Source organism: Dermacentor variabilis, chromosome 8 (genome assembly GCF_050947875.1).
Source record: "Dermacentor variabilis isolate Ectoservices chromosome 8, ASM5094787v1, whole genome shotgun sequence".
NCBI lineage: Eukaryota > Metazoa > Arthropoda > Arachnida > Ixodida > Ixodidae > Dermacentor > Dermacentor variabilis.
This window is the reverse complement of record NC_134575.1, coordinates 103852-128568: the sequence shown is the minus strand read 5'-3', so window position 1 is coordinate 128568 and position 24717 is coordinate 103852. Positions and strand designations below refer to the sequence as shown.

Genomic DNA, 24717 nt, shown 5'->3' with positions numbered 1-24717 from the left:
CAGTATTTATCTATCGCATGTACATGTAGTAATATGCTGGGTACCTGGCCATAGAGGTATCGAGGGTAATGTACTGGCTGATAAAATGGCCACATCACTCACATCACTAGACACTTTTCCTACAGCTGCTGTCCTGTCACAGATCTGAAGCCTTTCTTGCGCAAGAAACTGCGACAACACTGGCAAAGCATGTGGAACGCAGAAATAAACAATAAACTGCACGTTATAAAGCCACAGTTAGGTTTTTGGCACTCCCCAACAAAATCACGGCGAACAGATGTCCTATACTGCCGCATCAGAATAGGGCACACATTTGGTACTCACAATTTTCTGCTTACTGGAAATGAACCGCCAACCTGTGGTCGATGTGGTGAGAGGCTGACCGTCCTCCACGCCCTCTTGGAGTATCGCAAAGCCGAATCTGAAAGAAACATTTTCCTCTTGCATATTGTTATTGCATACCTCTTCACCCAGCTATGTTTCTTGGTAAAGAACCATTTTTCAACACCAAAGTAGTCCTCAATTTTTTTAATGAGTTTGTCCTACATGTTATGAGCGCAATAAATTCGTAGCGCATCCTCTTTCCAGAAAATACCGCTGTGATAGTTGTTTTATATAGCACATGCCTCCAGGCCCTTGTGTCTCAAGGGCTCTAACGAGACCATGGTGCTCGTTAGAGTGAATTTAGAAACTTATGCATTTTTTTATATCGTATCATTATATTGCAATGGACCTTAATGCTCATAGTACACGTCATTTGTCATCGCCATCATTTTATTACGCGTACATTTTACACGCTTTACAGTGAGTATATTTTAGGCCCCTTTACAGTCACGTCACATCAACTTCATAGAACCCATCACTCCACTGCAAAATCACTAACACTTGCATGGCGCTCTTTGGCCATACCTGGCCCTTGCACCAATAAAAACCACACATTCATTCATTCTTTTTGATAAGCCACTGGGCAGTTCCGTCCTAAAAGAATTAACAAGTGAACGTACCTAAACATTTTAAAAAGAAGAGGTGAGCTGTTAGCATGTTGCAGTGCATTCTCAATAGTACTAGATAAATATATGTCACAAAATTGGAACAATGTGCAAACCGATACAAATGCCTCTCTTCTGCAGGTAAATGTGTTCATTAAAAGACACAAAGACACAATCATTCATAGCATCTAGTTTCTTTCCAATGGAACCGATTTTACTCGACTCATCTGGTATCCGCTCCATTATTAACAATCTAAAAATATCCTCTTTATGCGGTATTGATAGCATTACGCCCACATTCTTGCAGGGTACTACCAAATATAGTTTCATTACATTAAACCTGATTTTTACAAAATCACTGAACAATAGCTCCTTGCCCAGAGACTGGAAAAACCCGCCGTGGTTGCTCAGTGGCTATGGTGTTGGGCTGCTGTGCACGAGGTCACGGGATCGAATCCCGGCCACGGCGGCCGCATTTCGATGGGGGCGAAATGCGAAAACACCCGTGTGCTTAGATTTAGGTGCACGTTAGAGAACCCTAGGTGGTCGAAATTTCCGGAGCCCTCCACTACGGCGTGCCTCATAATCAGAAAGTGGTTTTGGCACGTAAAACCCCGTAATTTAATAATTAATAAAGAGACTGGAAAAAAGTCAAGGCGATTCCACTTCATAAGTCCGGCGACGCCCATAACCCACACAACTACAGACCTATTTCCGTGATATCAGTACCATGTAAAATATTTGAACACATTTTCTCCCATCTTGTCAACTTTTTGTAATCAAACAGGTTTTTTCATAATAGTCAACATGGGTTACGTAAGTCCTTCTCACGTGAAACGCAGTTATTAATATTTTGTAGCGATCTGCATACCTTTCTAAATGCTGGCTTTATAATAGACTGTATATTTTTAGATTTTGCAAAAGCCTTCGACAGAGTTACTACCACTTACTCCTACTAAAACTCTGCCATCTAAACATTGATCCCCTGGTCTTCAACTGGATTCGAGAGTTTCTAAGTGTACACAATATGTAAGCATTAATGATAATGATTCTCCTGAAGTTCCGGTCGGTTCAGGAGTACCTCAAGGCTATTTTTTAGCACCCTTACTTTTTTAAATTTATATCAATTCTCTTCTTCACCAAATCGCAAGTTCCATTTGTCTATTTGCTGGCGACTGTGTATAGTATACCGCAAGATTGAAAGCACTAACGATACTTTTAACACTCCAGCATGATCTCAATAACACTACAGCATGGTGCAAGCTTTGGCTAATGGAACTAAAAACTTCTAAATGCAAAACAATGAGAGTTTCCCGTAACCAGTCAGCTTGCCCCGCTTACGTACTTAATGATACGCTGCAAAAAGGATGTTCCACATCCGCCGCCAAAGTCTGTGAGTGGTGGCGCTGGCTAACACTTCCGGGGTTCTACTAGGACACATAAATACCCAAGAAAGTGGATGGGGAAACAGCGCTGCGGTAGCTCAATTTGTAGAGCATCGCACGCGAAATGCGAAGGTTGTGGGTTCGGTTCCCACCTGCGGCAAGTTGTTTTTTCATCCACTTTAATTTCCATTAATTTATCGTTTCTTTATTTCATTTATTAAGCAAAAGTAATTTCCCCTATGTTGTCCTTGGTGTCAGTGTTTGTTGGCTTCTTATGATATGACTAATAAAAATCGGGCCCCTCGGTTAACCCTCTTTCTTCCCCCTTGACCCAGTATTTTTTTAACAAATATCTCAGTGTGCATATTACTAGCAATCTTTCTTGGAAAAGACACATTGAATACATCACGTCGAAAGCTAACCGTATGCTTGGTTATCTCACACATAACTTTTCTTAAGCTCCACCGAAACTAAAACAACAACTTTACGTCAACCCGCCGTGGTTGCTCAGAGGCTATGGTGTTGGGCTGCTGAGCACGAGGTCGTGGGATCGAATCCCGGCCACGGCGGCCGCATTTCGATGGGGGCGAAATGCGAAAACACCTGTGTGCTTAGATTTAGGTGCACGTTAAAGAACCCCAGGTGGTCAAAATTTCCGGAGTCCTCCACTACGGCGTGCCTCATAATCAGAAAGTGGTTTTGGCACGTAAAACCCCAAATATTATTATTAACTTTACGTCACTTATGTCAGACCTAACCTTGAATACGCATGCTCAATATGGGACCCTGGGCATGCTGCTCTAATAAATATCCTTGAAAGTGTGCAAAATCGATCGCTCCGATTCATTCTTAACAATTATCATCGTACTGCTAGTGTTGCTAACATGAAACTTGCTCTTGGCCTTCCCCTTCTCTCTTCCCGCAAAAAGTTATCTCGTCTCTCCCGCTTTCACAAAATCTACTATCATAACCATGAGCTCAAGTCCCGGTACATTACCCCAGCATCTTATATCTCCGCACGTGTCGATCGTAGCTTCAAACTTCATGTACCTGCGCAGCGCACAGTCACCTACTCATACTCATTCTTGCCGAGAACATGTCTTGAGTGGAACCGCCTGCCTGCATTACTAGTCGCTATCACAGATAGATTGTTTTCGAAGAGCACTAACAAACGAATTATAAACCTACTTCTAAACGGCGTCACTACCGTGTTGTCGCCTATTGCTATCGTTTTCTTTCATTGCTATTATTCCGTGTTTTTATTTTTCTATACTTGTTACTTGATTTTTAAGTGTCCATTTTTGCTATGTTACTTTTGTGCTCATTTACCTGTAGTTGCTGTATTTTCTTTGCGATATAACTATGTTCTTCACTTCTCCTTGTATTTATTTTATATGTACAGATATACTAAAGCCCCTCCCCTCTATGATGCTTCTTTTAAGCCCTGAGGAAAATAAATAAATAAATAAAGGTGTTCAAACAAAATTACAATAGGGACATAAACATCTGACTGTCATTTCAACTTTGCTCACCAATGCAGCCTCGTCATAGTTAGTAATGCATTCAAACACAGCAGTAAACAGTCTAGAGCGAGGAACACAATAGGTCCTCTATGACCACTGAAAATTCATAGCCCATACTGTTGCAACGCCGAAAAAACTGAATTTGGTCAGAATTCTTAGTGAGGTACGGGTCCTTAACCTTAAGTGCATTAAGAGCTGTTAGAAGAAAACTACTGACCTGATATTGCCACGTCCCTTTCTCGCTTATAATAGACTGAAACAGGTTCTCTATTTTGTGTGTTTTCGCACTAAAAAATGCAGCCAGAGTGTCCCGTTAGTGATTCAAGATTTGTTTGGCCAGTTTTACGCAACCCCATTCTTCAACTTTTGCTAAACTGACTTTAGTTTGGTTGAATTTTTTTGTTGATGGCCTGCAAGGATTTCTCATTAAACGTGCTTTCTATCTTCTAAATTGAACTAACTTGCCCAAGAAGTTTTATTAGAAATTACAAAAGTTTCGTCTTCAGATCACTTCCTGCAGAAGTAATAACTTATGTGGAAAAGCTGTTCGAACAGTGAAATTTATTAATCGATTATGAACATTTAGAAAAAGAGACCATTGAATATGGAATAAAATATTGGATATTTTGTCATTTCTACACAATGTGAAATATAAAGTTTGAACGGGAGCCCATCTGGTAAAAAAACTTATTTGCATTATTTGATAAGGACACATAATGTCATTCACAACTGGACATGCAGCCAGCTGAGGGCCTTCTACAGCTCCCTTCAGTTATCTTGTGTACTGTGACAATGACAGTATAGAACAAGGGGACAGCATGTCACCAGATGCACATAGTGTTGTTTTCATTGAAGGAGTCACATATAATACTACAGCACTGAGTGCTGTTTAAAGAGATGGAACCTGGGTGAGATTGACCATGTAAAAAAAAATTGCTTTGCCTAAATTTAGACAACAAATTCATAGGCTACCTAAATGGGAGGCATTATTACAGAATGACTGGAAAGGATTTTACAGAAGTTGGGTTCTCTATCTGTTCTTTGGGGGAGCCTCTCCACAGCATCTGCAGCTGTCTTGCAGCAGAATCATTAAGGATAGTTCCTGCTTGGATCAGTCCTTTTTCACTGACACTCCTACAAGTGTTGTTATTCCTTATTTTTGAATAGTGAATTGTCAAATGGAATACAAGGACTATTTTATTCGTATTCAAAATATTGAATATTTAGAAGTCCCTAGCTTGTAGATAATGATATGAGCAAATAAATGTTTCTGAAGTCTTTTCTTGGTCATTTATCATGAATCATTAAGCTATGCACAGATATTAGAACACCAAAAAGTAGTGAATTGAAATCATGAAATGCTTCAAACTGATGTGAGATATTTTTTTTTTTTTTTTTGTCACTAGCTGTTCTTACAGTAACTAACACTGCACCGTGTGTGTTACAGAGGCATGTGCACCTAGACACCTGCATGCGTTAATATATTTCTGGTGCACCTGCACTTGTGCTGTGCCTCATTATCTATTTGTTTTTATTTAGTTTACAAAATTTTCTTTTTGTTTCCTTTTATTTTGGTGCCATAGACTGCATGTCACAGTGGAAGGGTGCATCCTCAACGCTGGGCAATGGCTCTTCATCTGAGCATTCTCCTCCAGCCATGTGGGGCGACGCACTCAATAACTCGATGCCTCCCGATGCTGAGTCCTAAGACACTGCCTGCAGGAGTTTTTGCTATTACCTTCTATTATAGGTGCCTAAGGATCATGCGTCCGCCACTGACAGTCACGCCTGGAATCTGTCCCCGCATTTGTGAAAGTGCCTTCTTGAGAAGTTTTCGTGCTGGGACAATACCAGCTAAGCTAACAACTTTGCACAATCCGATGTGGGTATGACAGCGACTGAATTCGTGTGTAACTGTTCTTACCACTTAGTATGTTTTGTAAGGTAGTTTTACAGTGAAACTGTACTTCAGGGATCCTAAACATATTATTTTCTCCTTCGGTAAGTGCTGACCAGTTTCTATGCTTTCAATTCCTGAATACATAGCTCTTAACTTTACTGATGCATTACTGACACATTACCTCTAATAGATTAAATTTCGCATGCAATCTGCTAAGTAATATTTTTTTTTTGCTTAAGAATGTAATTTAGTGCTACTTTTTTTGGCAAGGACACAGAAAGGCATCACAGGATGGGTGCTGTCCTGTCAGCATCCATCCTGTCATGTCTTTCTGTGTCCTCATCAAAACAAGTAAAGTAATGCTGGCTTACTTTCTTAAGAAACATAGTTATGTAAGGCTTCATGGCGCAAAAGCAACCAAGGCTATGATGCGCCATTATAATAAAGAAAAATGCATCACCAACTAGCCCCACTATGTGTTTTGTTGACTGTTCATTAATTAGTATCAATACGTTTCACATTGAAGTTAGAATGGTACAAACAATAATTAAGTGTTGGTTGAGCAAGCAATTAGTATGTTTTTATTGGCACAAAAATGTGGAATGTGGGGGAAGGGAGCATACTCAATAATATCAATTCATGTGAAAAAAAAAAACACACATCTGTGGAACGGCACAGAACTGATTTAAGAGCCCCGCTTTTTCTTGTCACATCCAGACGATATTTGAATGAGGCACTCAGCATTTGCTTGTAATACCTCCAAGAAATCGCCATCAAGGTGCCTGTTTTTCTTTTGTACTGATAACTGCTAGAAACTTCGTTAAGTTGATAGTGGACCCAATGCTTGTGTGCCGAATGCTATGCATCTTTTCACTGAGATATGGCATATACATCACTCATGCTTTCTGAGAAGGAGGCTTTCTCTTCTGGCCATTCCACTTCCTCACAAAAATTGAGCATGATGGGTCATTAAGATGATGCTATGAAGATGCTTGTGTGCTGAAACTAAAAACACCGCAAAGTAGTTCTGTACTTCAAAGTAAGGCTGTTTTTTTCCATTCATGTGTGCGCGCCTTTAATCTATTCTTCACATCCCATTCAAAGGGCCAATGCATGGGCACACTTTTTATGCACAGAGCCATTATCCACATTGTCTTACCTGTGCCAGAGCTCAAGGGACTGCCTAGTCAGCAAATGCTGTTGTTTGCTTCCCCGTGCAGAATACATTTATTGGTGCCTTGTGCTGTGGTGATATTTCACTGCTTTGTAAATATGTATATGTTCCTTACATTGCTTTCACGAGGGCTATACTCTATGTTACCAAATCTGTGCAGTGCAAATAAAGCTTCAGGTCATGTTCCAACAAGCAGGGATGTGATCCAGGAGGTTGGGGTTTGGGGCAAGCTTATTTTCATGGTACAATGCAGAATGTAACTGGGCACAGACAAATAAACTACACACTAGAAGTGCCGTTTCTAGTTTAAACTGGACACACACAGCACTTTGTGCCCATTTTATTTGTGCCTGGTCGTGTTCTGCTCTGGCTGTGTATCCTAAGTCAGACCAGAAGGAATTGTCCAATGCCTGCCACTAATCTTTTTGTATGGAATGCTTTTATGGAAGAATCACCGAGTTGTGTACAGTGTACAAGTCATTTTTTCTCTGCGACATGCAGGCGGTTCTTGCTTCTGGTTGGCTGATTGCACCCGTAGCTTCCACTGCATTGTACAGACTCAGTGAGACATTGTTAGCATGGTATTTTCTTTTGTGGAACACAGAGGACACATTTTTGGAAGTGGTTCTACAGTGGCGACACCAGGCTGAAGCCAAGTGCAACCACTACTTTAACGAATTAGTCTTGAGAAAGTAATCTCCTCTGGTGTGTTGGAGCTGTAACCTTGTTTTTACCGTCCACCAAGTTCAAACTGCTTTTCCTTTTTTTTTGCCACTGTGCATTTCGCTTGTTGTTTTCAGGGATGCATAAAAAGCACTGGTTACACTCTGTAATCACTTTTATATGGAGTGATCATTTTAGGTTTTCCTGAATTTTCAAAAATTGCCTGTTGCAGGTAACCTAATTCTAGTCCTTAAGCAGAATTATCAGAAAAGTGTACATCACTGCACCAGAATTCTAAACACATATCCGAATAATTTTTTTAAATTTTACTAATTACGTTCCCAATCAATTACATTATGGCACTATTGCAATTTACTAATTGTAGCTGCTGAGGTTGCAAGGCATATCCACTTGAAATTACTTTCCATAATGACACCAGTTTGGAGACGGGCACCGTCATACTCGCCATAAAAATGCGCTGTTGTTCTAATTAAATTTTAACAAAACACCTTTTTATGCATTGAAGCACAAAAGTAACTGGAACATCCATATTTTGTCCAACACATTGGGAAATAATATCTCGAAAATGGTGTAGCTATAGTGATCCATTCCAAGTGGTTGTCTTGCAAGTTCACCAGCTACAATTAGTAAATTGCAGTATGTGCCATAATGTAATTAAATTAATCTTGAATTTTTATTTATCATCTGAATATGCGCTTAGGTTTCTCGTGCTAGTAATGTCCACCTTTTCGAATAATCCAGCTAAAGGACAACAATTATGCGATCTGCCATAGGTGATTTTTAAAAATTCCGGTAAACTTAAAAATGATCATCCCGTATGCGTTCTTTGCTTGTTAAGTTTAGGAGAGATCAAGTGTAATGTGGTCACTTGTGAACCTATTTTGTGCTTTGTTAATTTAGTCTGGTATGCATTCACTTTTACTCAAAGTAGGCAGCACCAAGTCCTTTCGCTACACCTTTAATCTTTGTTCTATTAGCTGTAGGAATGGAGTTTCTCAATTAATTTTGTTTCCTTTGTTTTAGCCATTCCATGAGGCATAATTGTTTGCTTGGCATAACTTGTTGTCTAATGCTTTTCTTTTTGCTTTTGTCAAGCGCTGCCATTTCATATAATAAGCTGTGATGGGCTGATGTGCAGTAGAGTTTATAGTGCAGCACTGTTGCTCAGCAGAGTTGTAAGTATGGTCTGTTATCGCAGCACTGGTGGCCATTACATTTTTGCCACATTTTCTTCGCAGTGGAGGCCATTACATTGTGTCGACAGCTGTGCTGTTTTTTAACCACATTCCTTCTGAGTGATCGTTTAAGTTAGTAAATAATACCTTGTTATTTGTGCTGTGTATGAAAGACTTCTATTTGTAACATGCAGTCTACTTACAATGAGGATGGGAACACAAGATGTCTCTTTAACCATATGCCAATGACTGGGATCATGAATTTGTCTGTTTTCATTCTGTACAGCCAAGCTTTCCTGTGAAACTGGCTGTTATAATGATGCATGTAAATTGTGACTGTCACACATGTACAGGAGACACTCTATCTCTGCTTTGAAATATTGTGTAGATAGCATGAAAATTGATGTGCCATAGACTTTGATAATTGTCTAAATCTAGATGACTGCTACCTGGTTACTTCATGCGTGGCTGTGCTGGTTTCTCTTGCTTTCCTTTATTCCACAGGCTTTTCATTGGCAACCTTAACAGTGGCCCTTTCTTCCAAGAAGATCACGTAAATCATCCTTGCTGGCTGATGTCTTGAAACGTACTAGCCTACTGTACGCATGTTATTGTGCAAATCTTGAACAGTGGTGTCGCATATGACAATCAATTTCGTGTGCTCTATTAATTGAGTGCACCTGCTAGTCTCCTGTTATTCTTGAAGCAATAAAAGCTATATTTATACATGAACTTGGAGCTTGGAGAGTTCAAATTAGAGAAGTCGAGTTGGCTGCACAATGAAGTAGTGAGACGATTTGTTTCGACTTTGTGCAGTAACGAAATCAATTAAGTAGACTCGACGCGCCGTGGTAGCCTAGTCGCTGTGGCGTTGAGCTGCTAAGCACGAGATCGAGTCCCGGCCACGGAGGCCGCATTTTAACGGGGGGAAAGCCCATGTAACGTGCATTGGGTGCACGTTAAAGAGCCCCAGGTGGTCAAAGTTAAGCCGGAACCCTCCACTATGGCATGCCTCATAATTAAGTCGTGATTTTGGCAAGTAAAAGCCCAGAATTTTTTTTAATTATGTTGACTGGTACATTGACCATCATAACCGAGTGACTGTATAGTTTTCTATGTTGAAAAGGTTTAATGAGGGACTTTTGCAGATGGCTTTAGCAAAGGTAAGAAACATAATGGCGTTGCTAAATACCCAAATACATTTTGCCATTGCATCTGTTCGCTGCCACACTGATAAATTCGGGTTTTGAAGTTTAATAAATTTAATTTCTATAGTGTTGGGGGGGGGGGAGCTATGCCGAATCTTTAAGAAACGTATATACGTGTAACCAGCGCAAACAATCCAGTCTGCGACGTGGACTAGCGGTTCGGCGACAAGACCTTTTGAGGAAACTTCGTACTCATTGCAGTACATGCGTGTTCCATTGCCCGCGCTAAATCTTTAAGATGTTCCAGAAAATGTGTTAAAAATGTCTTAAGGTAGGGAAGATGCAACAGTTAAGCGATTTCCCGCGTATTGAGTTTACCAGGACGACGTTCATTTCAAAATGCCTCGAGGTAATTAGACCAGTTATGAAAATTAGACCAACTTTATAACTGAAAGAGTGAAAATTAATTCAAGCGTAAGAATTGAAGCAAGTCGTCTAATTACAGGGTGTCTACCAACCGGGAAAACCGGGAATTCTCAGGGAATTTAAATAGTCTGGAAATACTCAGAGAAAACTCAGGGAACTTGTGCTTCTATTGGGGAAAATTAGCTGTAATTTTATTGAAAGGGAACGAAAGTCGTGTTAGTGCTGGCTCCAGTAACAGAGGAATCGCAACGAATCGTCATTGACGCCGTGTCATCGGCACGAGGTATTGCCAGAGTAGTTAACGACCTATTTTCCAGACGCCCGATAATTCGCACAGCTTCGCGGCACCATCACGTACTCCATATAGTCAATGTATATTGCCCTGACTGCAGGTCTGAAATGGCATTAATCAAAGCTATAGTGTACTAGAATAGGACATTATTCTAGTACACTATAATCAAAGCCACCACCGCCGCCATTTTGCTTATCTCGCCTCCTCTAACCAGCACTCTCGCACGCAGATCCGCTGGCAGCCGTAGCCACCACCGCGGCAACGTTAGGCCTAGCTGCTTCTACGTTCGCTATTAAGCTCATTGCCGTGCGGTGCCATGTCTTTCATTAAAATAATTCCCCGCTGTCAGCAATGGCACCGACTCCGCCTTTGTAATCCTCGCGATTGGCTTCGAAGCTCGCAAAGCACAGCGCGTTGCGTAATGCCAGTCTCCGAAAGTTAACTTCGCCTCTGTACAGCAGTGTGACGCGGTGAAGCATAACAAGCGTGAGAAGGGGCAATTGTCACGGGACACAATATGTATTCCTTAATTATACACGTGTGCACCCCCGTCTCCTGTCACAGTACGAGCACCGATATGCCTAATAAGTGTACTGGCAGGCCTTAGGAGCATTTTCGGATGCGCTTGCGGCAATTTGAGCCCTTAAGGGCAGGTAAAGACATGCATTCATTTTTTTTTTCTGATGTTTTCGCGGTCCCTAGGGAGTCCGAAAAATCGGACGTTCGCTGTACAACTGACCAAGAGGATTCTTCAAATGGTCCATGGGGTGAACGCGTGGTGGAAGGAGGATGAGAACGGAAAGGACCAACGCACTAAGGAATTAACGGGAAAGGAAGCGTGCCGCCGCCTCTTTGAAGGAGCTTGAGCTCAAAAAACAAAGTGTTGGCTGACGCCGAGATGCAGATGTCCCTCATACAAACCAACATAAACTCTTTAAAGCAGTGAAACCCAACACTGAGATATTGTGTACGGGCTGAGAGTATGTCAGAACAGTTGAGGTTGACTTTCCAGCTGCTGAGAGAGAATCTTAGTTGTGACAAAGTTCAGGCCTCATACCGATGAGCGTGCTATCAGTCCATAGAAATAGCTCATATTCGAAAATATTTACTTCTGTATGCATTTCCTTTTTCATTTGTATTTGAAAATGTTCGACTCAACTTGGAATGGGCTTTACCATTTTCTTTTTCGCTTCCTTCTGTTTCCTTCTTATTTTATTTATTTATTTATTATTTATTTATTTCGAATACTGTTAGCCCTTTTCGGGCTGGTACAGGGTGGGAGGATTGGCACATTTTGTCAACACTTCAAGCAATGAAACTAAATAAATACATCACGAGAGGTACATTTGCAGCTTCCGTTCAAATGATTGTACAGTCATTGTGTCATCGAAAATCTGTACATCAAGGGCATTCCAGTCTTCAATTGTCTTAACAAGTGGAGAATATTTAAAAACATCAATTCTGGCATTGTAAAGCATAAAAACATAAGGGTGATTCACACGGGGAGAGAGACTGCCAGGACGTAACAAATAGCGCGACTGATCTAAGTTAAATTTATTAGTAGAGAGCTGGTACAAAAACTTCAGTCGTGCGATTTTTCTGCGTGTTGCCAGTGTCGATAAATTTGCCCTTGCGAGCAAAGTGGTTACGGACTGTGTTTTGCGATACGCTGAAAATATAAGCCGTACTGTAAGTCTCTGAATGCATTCAAGTTGGTTAATCTGATATTGCTGGCGAGGATCGCATATAACACTAGTATATTCCAAAGAAGGGCGTACAGTGGCTGTATATGCCTTAAGTTTAACTGCAGGCGTTGCATGCACCAATTTTCTTTTCAAAAATCCAAGTTTTCGCTGAGCAGATCCACATGTGTTACTTACATGATCCTTCCAATTGAGGTTATTTGAGATGGTGACACCAAAATACATTAGTTTTGTCGTGCGGGCTATTTGTTTGTTGCCTACAAAGTACTTAAAACACAGTGGAATTTTCTTGTTCGAGACGGTCATACATGCGGTCTTTTCAAAATTAATTTCCATCTTCTTTGGAGCACCAATTGTGGATTACTTCCAAGGATTTATGCAGTAATTTTGATCATCTGTTGATTTCACTGGTCAGTACAATGTACAATCGTCCGCAAATAAACGAACCTCAACACTAGTATCTATATTCTCGATTATATCATTAATATAAATCAAGAATAATATCGGCCCCAATACAGACCCTTGCGGTACACCAGAAGAAACCGGTAAACTTTGGGAGTGTTGACCATTAATTTCAACAAATTGCAGCCTATTTGACAAGTACGCTTGAATCAAATTAATAATTTGTTCGTTGACGCCAAGTCATAAAGCTTGCTTATCAGCTTCCTCTGACAGACCTTATCAAATGCCTTTGACATATAATTTGAAATTACGTCAACTTGCGCTTTCGAGTTGACTGCCTCAGCAAAGCTGTGGATAGTTTCAAACAGTTGGGTCACAGTTGATAGACTTCTTCGAAAGCCATGCTGCTTACTGTAGAAAAGAATTCTTTTTCTATGTACTGAACTAACTCCTTAGCAATTATGTGTTCCAGGACCTTGCAGAGTGTGCATGTAATAGAAATCGGGCGATAATTCCCAATGGCAAGCTTGCTTCCAGATTTGAAAATTGGATTTACCCTTGCCATCAGCCAGTTAGTAGGTATAATACCGCTATGAAGCGATAACGAAAAAAGCTTTCCGAGAAAGCATGCCTCCCACTCAGAATAACGTTCAAGAAAAGCGTTTGGAATCTTATGCCGACCCGGTGACTTTTTGTCGTCTAGTTTTAGCAAGGCAGCAATTATAGCTTCTTTCGTGATAACAATATCGTTGCCGGAAAGATTCTTGTCCGAGCGTTTTACGACAGTACTATCATCTTTTGAAGTGAGTACAGAGCAGAAGTACTTGTTAAAACGCTTCAGCAAGGAGGGAGGGTTCAGAACATCATGCTCTACCTCTACGCCATCGCAGTCAAATATTACTGCACTGCATGTAGCAGGAAATTTACAATTGACTGTCAAACACAGTGAAAAATTGCCTGCTCTCGCTTCCGAAATGTCATGCAGCGTCATTGAAAGCAACTGACCCATCCTAGGAACCAAAAGTTGGCTACTAGCTTGCATGATACAGCTTGAGCAGGCTAGAAGTAGCTAGAGCTATGTCAAGCTATAGTTTAGACATCTTCAAGATGGCTACACTTGATATCTCCAAACCGTAAGCTTCTAGCCATTGTGAAGACAATTACAAAAAGTGTCGAAATTTCGAAGGCATTGCCAGGGAGGATCCAGGGAAGCCTCAACGATTTGGAGGGGAAAGGGGGGGAGGAGCTCGCCAATACATAGTGAGCGTGGGGGGGGGGGGAGGGCACACAATTTTGTAAGCGTGGAAGTTGTCGGCATAATTAGGAAAATGTGAGGGTATAGCTGCGTTGATAGGGCATATGAAACCTCTTGTAACATAATCATCACCAGAAATAGAGCGCGCGGAAAGCAATTCATCGTATATTTTCTACGCAGATGTTGAAGCACGCACGTTTGCCTGTTCAAATCTGGCGCCACATTAATAGCATGCTGCGACTTCCAGCCTGCAGAGGAGGCGCGCAGTTTAACATATTCCTAGGGGTGGGCAGCGCGACCTGGACAAAAGACACAAGGAAGTACACGATGCGTCGTTTGTCCGGGTTGCGCTGCTCACCCCTAGGAATATATATGTTCAGTCACCAACTCGCCCAGCTTGCTCTGTTAGCGCAGTTTAAAATGAACATGAGAAGGGGAGTAAAAAGTAACATATATTCTGTTCAAATAACATAGCCACCCGCCGTGGTTGCTCAGTGGCTATGGTGTTGGGCTGCTGAGCACGAGGTTGCGGGATCGAATCCCGGCCGCGGCGGCCGCATTTCGATGGAGGCGAAATGCGAAAACACCCGTGTACTTAGATTTAGGTGCACGTTAAAGAACCCCAGGTGGTCGAAATTTCCGGAGTCCTCCACTACGGCGTGCCTCATAATCAAAGTGGTTTTGGCACGTTAAACCCCATAAAAAAAAAAGAACATAGCCGCGCATTAAAGTTGTTTTAAAGTTAAAATATTTCATCGTCATCAGCCTGTTTTATCTACACTGCTGGACGAAAGCCCCTCCCTGCGATCTCCAATTATCCCTGTCCTGCGCCAACAAATTCCAACTAGCGCCCGTGAATTTCCTAATTTCATCATTCCACCTTGTCTGCCGTCCTCGACTGCGTTTCCCTCTTCTCAGTACCCATTCTGTAACCCTAATGGTCCAACGGTTATTTAACCGGCGCATTACATGACCCGCCCAGCTCCATTTTTTTCTGTTAATGTCAATTAGAATGTCGGCTATACCCGTTTGCTCTCTGATCCAAACCGCTCTTTCTGTCTCTTAACATTATGCCTATCAATATTTGTTCCATCGCTCTTTGAACGGTCCTTAACTTGTTCTCAAGCTTCTTTGTCAGTCTCCCAAGTCTCTGCCCCATATGTCGGCACTGGTAAAACGAACTGATCGTACACCTTCCTTTTCAATGATAATGGTAAGCTTCCATTCAGGAACTGACAATGTCTGCCGTATGCGATGCAACCCATTTTTATTCTTCTATGAATTTCCTTGTCATGATCAGGGTTCCCCGTGATTAATTGATCTAGGTAAACTTACTCCTTCACAGACTCAGAGACTCACAGACTCAGATTCACAGCGTGCTTACAGGAAGTATTCAGAGACCTGGATTGGGAAGAATTGGGGATAAGAGTTAATGGAGAATACCTTAGTAACTTGCGATTCGCGGATGATATTGCCTTGCTTAGTAACTCAGGGGACCAATTGCAATGCATGCTCACTGAGCTGGAGAGGCAAAGCAGAAGGGTGGGCGTAAACATTAATCTGCGGAAAACTAAAGTAATGTTTAACAGTCTCGTAAGAGAACAGCAGTTTACGATAGATAGCGAGGCATTGGAAGTGGTAGGGGAATACATCTACTTAGGGCAGGTAGTGACCGCGGATCCGGATCATGAGACTGAAGTAATCAGAAGAATAAGAATGGGCTGGGGTGCGTTTGGCAGGCATTCTCAGATCATGAACAGCAGGTTGCCATTATCTCTCAAGAGAAAAGTGTATAACAGCTGTGTCTTACCTGTACTCACGTACGGGGCAAAAACCTGGAGGCTTACGAAAAGGGTTCTACTTAAATTGAGGACGACGCAACGAGCTATGAAAAGAAGAATGATGGGTGTAACGTTAAGGTATAAGAAAAGAGCAGATTGGGTGAGGGAACAAACGCGAGTTAATGACACCTTAGTTGAAATCAAGAGAAAAAAATGGGCGTGGGCAGGACATGTAATGAGGAGGGAAGATAACCGGTGGTCATTAAGGGTTACGGACTGGATTCCCAGGGAAGGGAAGCGTAGTTGGGGGCGGCAGAAAGTTAGGTGGGCGGATGAGGTTAAGGAATTTGCAGGGACAACATGGCCACAATTAGCACATGACCGGGGTAGTTGGAGAAGTATGGGAGAGGCCTCTGCCCTGCAGTGGGCGTAACCAGGCTGATGATGATGATAATAAGACATGGTTAGAGCAATATTAGCGCTTTCCTTGGCTGGTTAAGCTCTGCGCCAACAAGTGGCTCGACCGTGCAGACCGATCACGTACGTCTACGCTAATTAAGTTCCTTCATCAGTTTTAGTTTGTGCCTCCACCGTTCCGTCGAAATGCCCAGCTCGCCTGTGGTTACCGGAATACCATACCCGTTCACGTTCAGCGCTGCGACTGAATGCTCGCAACGCACGCTGCTTCGATAGCCCTCGCTTGGGGTCGATTGCCAAGCAGCTGGCAGAGAGTTTGGAGAGGTTTCGTGCACTCGCTCCTAGAGAACCGGAAGTCGACGAGATGACGTGCCATCATGACGCAGAACCAGTGAAGGCGGAGCTTAACCCCGATCAATCGGCGAACGAGTTAAGGAGAAAATACATGACAATGGAGGAGGGTAACTTGTAATCGTCCGTAGCTCTATTAATATGAGACGTTTCACACAAATGGTGGTGCGAATGATTAACTTTAGCTGTACCCTACGCGTCTACAAAATTTGTCCGAACCGTTTCAGGACCCTTTAAGGGCGGTTCTTGAGGTTCATTGCTGAGGTTTTGAAGTTCGAAGTAAATAAAAAAATGCAAGCTAGCATAAGCAAGGTGAGAGCGAGGCATGGCTTCGTAGGCCCAGATGACGAGCTCATTAGCGAGCTCCAAGAGACATATCTTGGATAAGCAGAGAGCGAGATGTTTAAGGACTACTAGGGACCTCCCAACCCAGATCTCGATGCCCCCATCACCACGACAGAGGTTAGAGCAGAGCTTAATAACATCAGAAAGAGATCGGCCCCCGGTCCGAACGGGATAACAAACACAGCGCTCAGGAATCTAGACGATGAGTCCATCATCGCACTAACCAAATACATGAACCAGGTGTGGGAGAAAGGAGAACTCCCAAAGACACGGAAACAGGCGGACGTAGTCTTCATTCCAAAGCCAGGCAAAGTACCCGGCTTGAAGAACATGCGACCAATCTCCTTCACCTCGTGTGTAGGGAAATTGATGGAGCATGTTAACGCGACAGCGTTCATGAGCTCGTGTCGCAGAAAAGTCGGTGCCGGCGGCGTTGGTCGTGAGCGATAAATCCCAGCAGGCACTTCATGAATAAAAAACAACTTGCAAGATGGGCTGGGTGGGAATCGAACCAGATAGAGGCGCCACTGATAGCCACCTAGCGGGCGCTTCCAACAGTACGCGCGGGAGCAGTAGCAGACGACAACGCTTTGCAGCAAGGGTGGCTGAAGTTCGCGGCTGCGATTTGTCCTTTGTTCGGGCGCCAGACTGCTTCTTCTGCAGTGACAGCTGTAGGGAAGACACAGACCTCTGTGGGAGCGGGTATGAACACGATGTTACCGGTGTTTGGGACAACATAGGCCACATACGTGCCAGGTGCGTCCCGCAGACAAACGCCATGAACTCCATTTACACGAAGTGGAGCTCATGTGAACTAGCCGACAAATTTTGTTGACTAATGTGATGTCTCGATCGTGTTTTTTTTTTAATTCTAGCCTTGCCGCAATGCTGCTTCTGTACCTCAATAATAAGCACCCGTCGTTAGTGCAGACTTAGAAAACAGATCCGCACGGTGCGATGTCTGCATATGCCGTTGCGATTTTTCTGCCGATGAATACATGTGACCTCGCCGAATAAGTGTAGTCAAAGTTGCCTGAAGAAGAGTAATTGCGAATTTATTGATAGACGCATGGTTTAATAAATGCGCGTGTTAGCGCTGTACCGCCGATGAACTGCCGTTCGCGCTGCAGTTTTTGCAATTTTAAATTCCCCAGGGGAGCTGCTTGGAAATGTACAAAGCTAAAGTCTGACTCACTTCTCAGTACTTTTTTAATGTTACTAGAGAGAGGTGCCACATGACATATTTAAAGGCAGAGCAGCGCCAGTCAAAGTAGATGAGCGCTGGCGGCAAGGCCGGGTTTAGTCCTCTGCGGCGTAAGCATAATAAGAAATAATTCAGTTGAGTACAAAATTCACTTGCAAGAAGCGACTACGTTGTGAAACAAACAAATCATTCGGCGGGTTAAGTTTGCTCAGGCAGCATCGAGGTGTGATGACTTCCCAAAGGTGACGCGAACTATTCAGCGAAATATGGAACCTAAATACTATATGCAGCAACTATTAGCAATTTTCGCCCGCAGCTACCTATTTTCTAAACCATATTTCCCAAAAAACCACAATATCTAAGATGCCCTCGGGCGAAATGAATAAAGCTGTTAAAGAAGCACTTGCTTGGTGTCATTCCGATAAGACACAGCGTGTATTATACCCTGTACAAACGAGGCAGGGTGAAAACCTCGCAGCTCAAAAGAATCAACAAGAGTTATGCATGAAGCAACTAGCAACAGTTAAACATGTGCGAAGCCGCGCATAAAATAGATATAAAAACATGAAGTGCGCGACAGCTGGTGCGAGGATTTCCCGGGCCACATAAAACTAACAATTTCAGTTCTTGCATACTTCTGTAGCTTTAACATACAAGAAAATGCGCTCGTGCAGTCGTGCAGTCGTGCTGCCTAGCTAGCCCAACGCGGTAAAGCGGAAAACAATATAAGGGGCACACGGCATTCCGAACTTTAGCGAAATGCCTCTAAACCGCATGCTGCACTGCAGACCAACTTCGTCGCTTACGCGTCTAACTACGATCGATTAAAAAAAAAAAGCACCCAAGCGACAAAGGAAAGTATGAGAATAAGAAATTTCCCGCCGAAGCGACGATCCATTGCTACCGTTGCTCCTGCTGATGAGGCTTTGCGGGGAATGATTAGAACGGTATCGCCGGCATGTTTTCGCCGGTATTTGAGCCCCCCACCCTGCAACAATTCTTCTTCGACAGTCCTTGAAGCTTTGGCCATCCCACACATGCGAAGGGTGTTGCCTATTTTGCTCTGAAAACACGAATAAGACGGAGAAGCACTATCAGCGACACAACAAACTACGGCGTGCTACGGCGCGCGGCTCGCTCCTCTCCCGTGCGTTCTGTGCAAGGCCGCCACCAATGGCGCGGCCATCGGCGTGCACTACGCGTATATGGCACCTGCCAGAGTGGTCGTTGGCCTCGCGTAGCTGGTACATATATTTCTCATGACGTTTGGCGTGGGCCTGTCTCCTTGCTGATTGATCTTGTCCCATGTTCTTCGGCAGTGGCTTGGGATCCGCAATTGGTAAGTGCTCCCAAGGGGCAGATATGCGTGGAAGCGTAGGAAGGTTAGAGATGTCATGCCCAGTTTTAACCAAAGTGGCCCTTCCTGCGTTTGTGGACTTGAGGCGTGTCACATGAGTATGCTCGTGCGTTGAAATAAGATCAGCGATGTCGCCCAAAGCGCAGCAGCTCTTGAGTGCAGGGAGTCGCGTGTACTTTGGCAGTCCTGTCATTAGTCTCCTTGCCTCGTTGTTGAGGCGTTCCAGGGTACGCAGCTGTATTCGAGTGATGGGGTGAAAAGGGTCGCCATACAGCATGCAAGAATGTAGGAAAGCCTGCACAAATCGTCTGATTTCTTTTTCTTTAACGCCCCTCGTACGCTTGGCAATCCTGCGGAGGATTTGGCTGGCCTGCTTGGTGACCTTTACTGTTTTGTTGTACCACATTGTGGATGTGCACTTCTCGTCCAAAAACATTCCGAGTATGCGGATGACCCGCTTCCGGAGAATCGGTGTCTGTCCGATCGAGAGATTGACGCTGGCTTTTTCCTCGACCTTCGAGTTTACCTTTTCCCACCATGGATAACGACAAACTCGGTCCCCTCCGGCGCTAGCATAAGCCCCATCTTCTTCGTGAAGCTCTCGATGTTATTTAACGCCGTCCGCAGGGCCTCCTCTTGTTCTCCCAGGGAGCCTCGCATAATCCACAGTGTCACATCGTCTGCGTAAATACCGTGCTAAATGCTTGTGATTTTCTCTAGTTTTGAGGAAGAGCTGCTAAGACGATGTTAAATAGTGTTTGGGAGATTACGGCTCTGTGGGACTCCAACCCCGTTATGATGATAGGAGCTGAGCTCGCTGCCTACTTGAACTTGAAACGTTCTGTCCTGCCGGAACGCGGCAATATTTTGTGCATGTTGCCGTTGATGCCCATTTCTTGTGTCGCCCGAATGGTAGAGGCGTGGGGAAGGCTATCGAAAGCTTTCCTCACGTCCACCCAACTAACTACGCGAGGACACGAGGATGAGGTATCAAGCACGTCCTCTTTTAGGCAGAGCAAATATCCTGAGTAAAAATACTATAGGCAGAAATCCCTACTGAGTGTAAGGCAGAAGACGATTTTCCTACAACCTCCATATTAACCTTGCGTTCACCATGCTCTCGAGAAATTAACTGTCTCCGATGCTGGCCTAGACATCTGTGCTCGCGCCGCGCTACGACGCGTACGGTCTGTCCTGCACCATCTGCGTATGCGTGAGGCGCGTGGGTGCGAACTATCGCGCGCCGACACGCGCACGTGTTCTTTAGCCTTTACGCTTGCGCGTAAAAGTGAATTCGGGGATTCACGATCTCGTTATGAAGCACGCCGTAGCGGTGCACCCGTACACCCAGTGCACGGGTGCTTTTGCATTTCACCCCCATTAAAGTGCGGTCGCAGCCGCCGGGATTTGATCCCGCGATGTCGTGCGTAGCAGCGCAGCGACGCGTGCACGGTGGCCCTCGCGCCAGTTCCCTCTCGACCGGCGGCTGTCAACGGAGCCGTGAGTGGCCGACACGCGGTTGTGAAGTGTTTGTCGCTCGTGAAGGTAACGCTATTATTGACAATATTTGTGTAAAACGAACGAGCGTCGTGTGATGATGTCTGGTTTGTGCTTCTTGGCAAGAATACAAACTCTTCCGAAGCGCCGCTCACTCGCACGCCCGTTTCATGTTAGTTTCATTCTGAATTGCCCTATGCTGCTATAGTCGGACCAGTGCGCGCCATATATACGAAAGATCGCACGCGAAATCGTACGGCGTGTTTCCTGCTCAGATTCCTCAGCTATTTATCTACGCAACTTAACTGCGTCGCAGTTAGCAGGCGGTCAGGCCTGGCTCATCACCATCCCATCAGCGTGCGCTCATCACCATCAGCGTGCGCTTCCGCGACCTATCTTGCCTATCTCTCGACCACCTTTGCTAGTATTATGCCCCGCGGTCTGAAACGGGGCTGTTTCATTTCACCTCGGCGCGCTCAAACGTGGTAAACCGCGGGATTGCAACAGCCGCTCTCAGAAACGCACTGGTCAGGTCTTAGGAGCGCAAGTGCGAGCTCAGTTTCCCGCCAAAAGCAGGAAGACTGACCGTCGCCTGATTTCCCAGCGCAATACTGAGAAATATCTCCGAGAAGCTTTTGTCAGAGCTTATTGGGGAAACTCGCTCATAAGTTCCATTTCTTAAAATGGCCAGAGGCGTTATTCCCAACATACACAACCTATCCAACAAGATCACAAACTTAGCAAATATAGTGGGCTTTGGTGTTTTTCACAGCTCCGAACAAGGTTGGAAGGTTGTGAAGGCGTGTAATCCAGCAAAACTTCCGCACTCCGAAGGAATGTGAAGGTCACTCCGTACAGTTTGTAAAATGTTGAGTAGGCGCGGTTTACAATGTGCCCTTGTCTGTTGTCGCAGCCCACATGAGAGACATCGGGAGATGCCTCGACACAACGCCGAGTAAGCACGCGTACAATGACGGATCTTGCAAGAGCTCGGGAGCACGATGGCCATCCTTGCAAGACTTGTGGTTACACAACGGAATATAAAAAAAATATGTACAGTGCTAAAGCCCTTTTAGGGCCCTTATGCGCGTTTAGTGCTGGAAGCGCATGAAATTCTTTTAAAAGGCAGTAGCTGTGTCAGCACACCGTCTGTTAGCCTAATAAAAAAACAAATCGCATATTAACGGTTCTTAGAATGTCTTAGCGATTACGCCGAACAAGTGGTGTTTTGACAGACAGACAGACAGACAGACAGACAGACAGACAGACAGACAGACAGACAGACAGACAGACAGACAGACAGGCAGGCAGGCAGGCAGGCAGGCAGGCAGGCAGGCAGGCAGGCAGGCAGGCAGGCAGGCAGGCAGGCAGGCAGGCAGGCAGGCAGGCAGGCAGGCAGGCAGGCAGGCAGGCAGGCAGGCAGGCAGGCAGGCAGGCAGGCAGGCAGGCAGGCAGGCAGGCAGGCAGGCAGGCAGGCAGGCAGGCAGGCAGGCAGGCAGGCAGGCAGGCAGGCAGGCAGGCAGGCAGGCAGGCAGGCAGGCAGGCAGGCAGGCAGGCAGGCAGGCAGGCAGGCAGGCAGGCAGGCAGGCAGGCAGGCAGGCAGGCAGGCAGGCAGGCAGGCAGGCAGGCAGGCAGGCAGGCAGGCAGGCAGGCAGGCAGGCAGGCAGGCAGGCAGGCAGGCAGGCAGGCAGGCAGGCAGGCAGGCAGGCAGGCAGGCAGGCAGGCAGGCAGGCAGGCAGGCAGGCAGGCAGGCAGGCAGGCAGGCAGGCAGGCAGGCAGGCAGGCAGGCAGGCAGGCAGGCAGGCAGGCAGGCAGGCAGGCAGGCAGGCAGGCAGGCAGGCAGGCAGGCAGGCAGGCAGGCAGGCAGGCAGGCAGGCAGGCAGGCAGGCAGGCAGGCAGGCAGGCAGGCAGGCAGGCAGGCAGGCAGGCAGGCAGGCAGGCAGGCAGGCAGGCAGGCAGGCAGGCAGGCAGGCAGGCAGGCAGGCAGGCAGGCAGGCAGGCAGGCAGGCAGGCAGGCAGGCAGGCAGGCAGGCAGGCAGGCAGGCAGGCAGGCAGGCAGGCAGGCAGGCAGGCAGGCAGGCAGGCAGGCAGGCAGGCAGGCAGGCAGGCAGGCAGGCAGGCAGGCAGGCAGGCAGGCAGGCAGGCAGGCAGGCAGGCAGGCAGGCAGGCAGGCAGGCAGGCAGGCAGGCAGGCAGGCAGGCAGGCAGGCAGGCAGGCAGGCAGGCAGGCAGGCAGGCAGGCAGGCAGGCAGGCAGGCAGGCAGGCAGGCAGGCAGGCAGGCAGGCAGGCAGGCAGGCAGGCAGGCAGGCAGGCAGGCAGGCAGGCAGGCAGGCAGGCAGGCAGGCAGGCAGGCAGGCAGGCAGGCAGGCAGGCAGGCAGGCAGGCAGGCAGGCAGGCAGGCAGGCAGGCAGGCAGGCAGGCAGGCAGGCAGGCAGGCAGGCAGGCAGGCAGGCAGGCAGGCAGGCAGGCAGGCAGGCAGGCAGGCAGGCAGGCAGGCAGGCAGGCAGGCAGGCAGGCAGGCAGGCAGGCAGGCAGGCAGGCAGGCAGGCAGGCAGGCAGGCAGGCAGGCAGGCAGGCAGGCAGGCAGGCAGGCAGGCAGGCAGGCAGGCAGGCAGGCAGGCAGGCAGGCAGGCAGGCAGGCAGGCAGGCAGGCAGGCAGGCAGGCAGGCAGGCAGGCAGGCAGGCAGGCAGGCAGGCAGGCAGGCAGGCAGGCAGGCAGGCAGGCAGGCAGGCAGGCAGGCAGGCAGGCAGGCAGGCAGGCAGGCAGGCAGGCAGGCAGGCAGGCAGGCAGGCAGGCAGGCAGGCAGGCAGGCAGGCAGGCAGGCAGGCAGGCAGGCAGGCAGGCAGGCAGGCAGGCAGGCAGGCAGGCAGGCAGGCAGGCAGGCAGGCAGGCAGGCAGGCAGGCAGGCAGGCAGGCAGGCAGGCAGGCAGGCAGGCAGGCAGGCAGGCAGGCAGGCAGGCAGGCAGGCAGGCAGGCAGGCAGGCAGGCAGGCAGGCAGGCAGGCAGGCAGGCAGGCAGGCAGGCAGGCAGGCAGGCAGGCAGGCAGGCAGGCAGGCAGGCAGGCAGGCAGGCAGGCAGGCAGGCAGGCAGGCAGGCAGGCAGGCAGGCAGGCAGGCAGGCAGGCAGGCAGGCAGGCAGGCAGGCAGGCAGGCAGGCAGGCAGGCAGGCAGGCAGGCAGGCAGGCAGGCAGGCAGGCAGGCAGGCAGGCAGGCAGGCAGGCAGGCAGGCAGGCAGGCAGGCAGGCAGGCAGGCAGGCAGGCAGGCAGGCAGGCAGGCAGGCAGGCAGGCAGGCAGGCAGGCAGGCAGGCAGGCAGGCAGGCAGGCAGGCAGGCAGGCAGGCAGGCAGGCAGGCAGGCAGGCAGGCAGGCAGGCAGGCAGGCAGGCAGGCAGGCAGGCAGGCAGGCAGGCAGGCAGGCAGGCAGGCAGGCAGGCAGGCAGGCAGGCAGGCAGGCAGGCAGGCAGGCAGGCAGGCAGGCAGGCAGGCAGGCAGGCAGGCAGGCAGGCAGGCAGGCAGGCAGGCAGGCAGGCAGGCAGGCAGGCAGGCAGGCAGGCAGGCAGGCAGGCAGGCAGGCAGGCAGGCAGGCAGGCAGGCAGGCAGGCAGGCAGGCAGGCAGGCAGGCAGGCAGGCAGGCAGGCAGGCAGGCAGGCAGGCAGGCAGGCAGGCAGGCAGGCAGGCAGGCAGGCAGGCAGGCAGGCAGGCAGGCAGGC

At 46.9% G+C, this 24717-nt stretch overlaps 1 protein-coding gene across 9 annotated transcripts in view; it reads left to right on the top strand.

Moving 5' to 3' along the window:
- Window positions 1–9562, top strand: part of LOC142589514 (sodium-independent sulfate anion transporter-like) — a 562847-nt gene extending 553285 nt beyond the window's left edge. For 7 of the 9 annotated variants that reach the window (XR_012829867.1, XR_012829863.1, XR_012829866.1 and 4 more), the window contains one exon: window positions 5481–9562. Coding sequence is in view for 2 of the 9 variants with exons in the window: in XM_075700919.1 (XP_075557034.1) it covers window positions 5481–5605 (125 nt within the window). In the remaining 7 variants the exon portion in view is untranslated. The remainder of the gene's footprint in view (window positions 1–5480) is intronic. The other 2 variants (XR_012829865.1, XM_075700921.1) reach the window with 1 other exon arrangement.
- Window positions 9563–24717: the final 15155 nt, after the last annotated feature.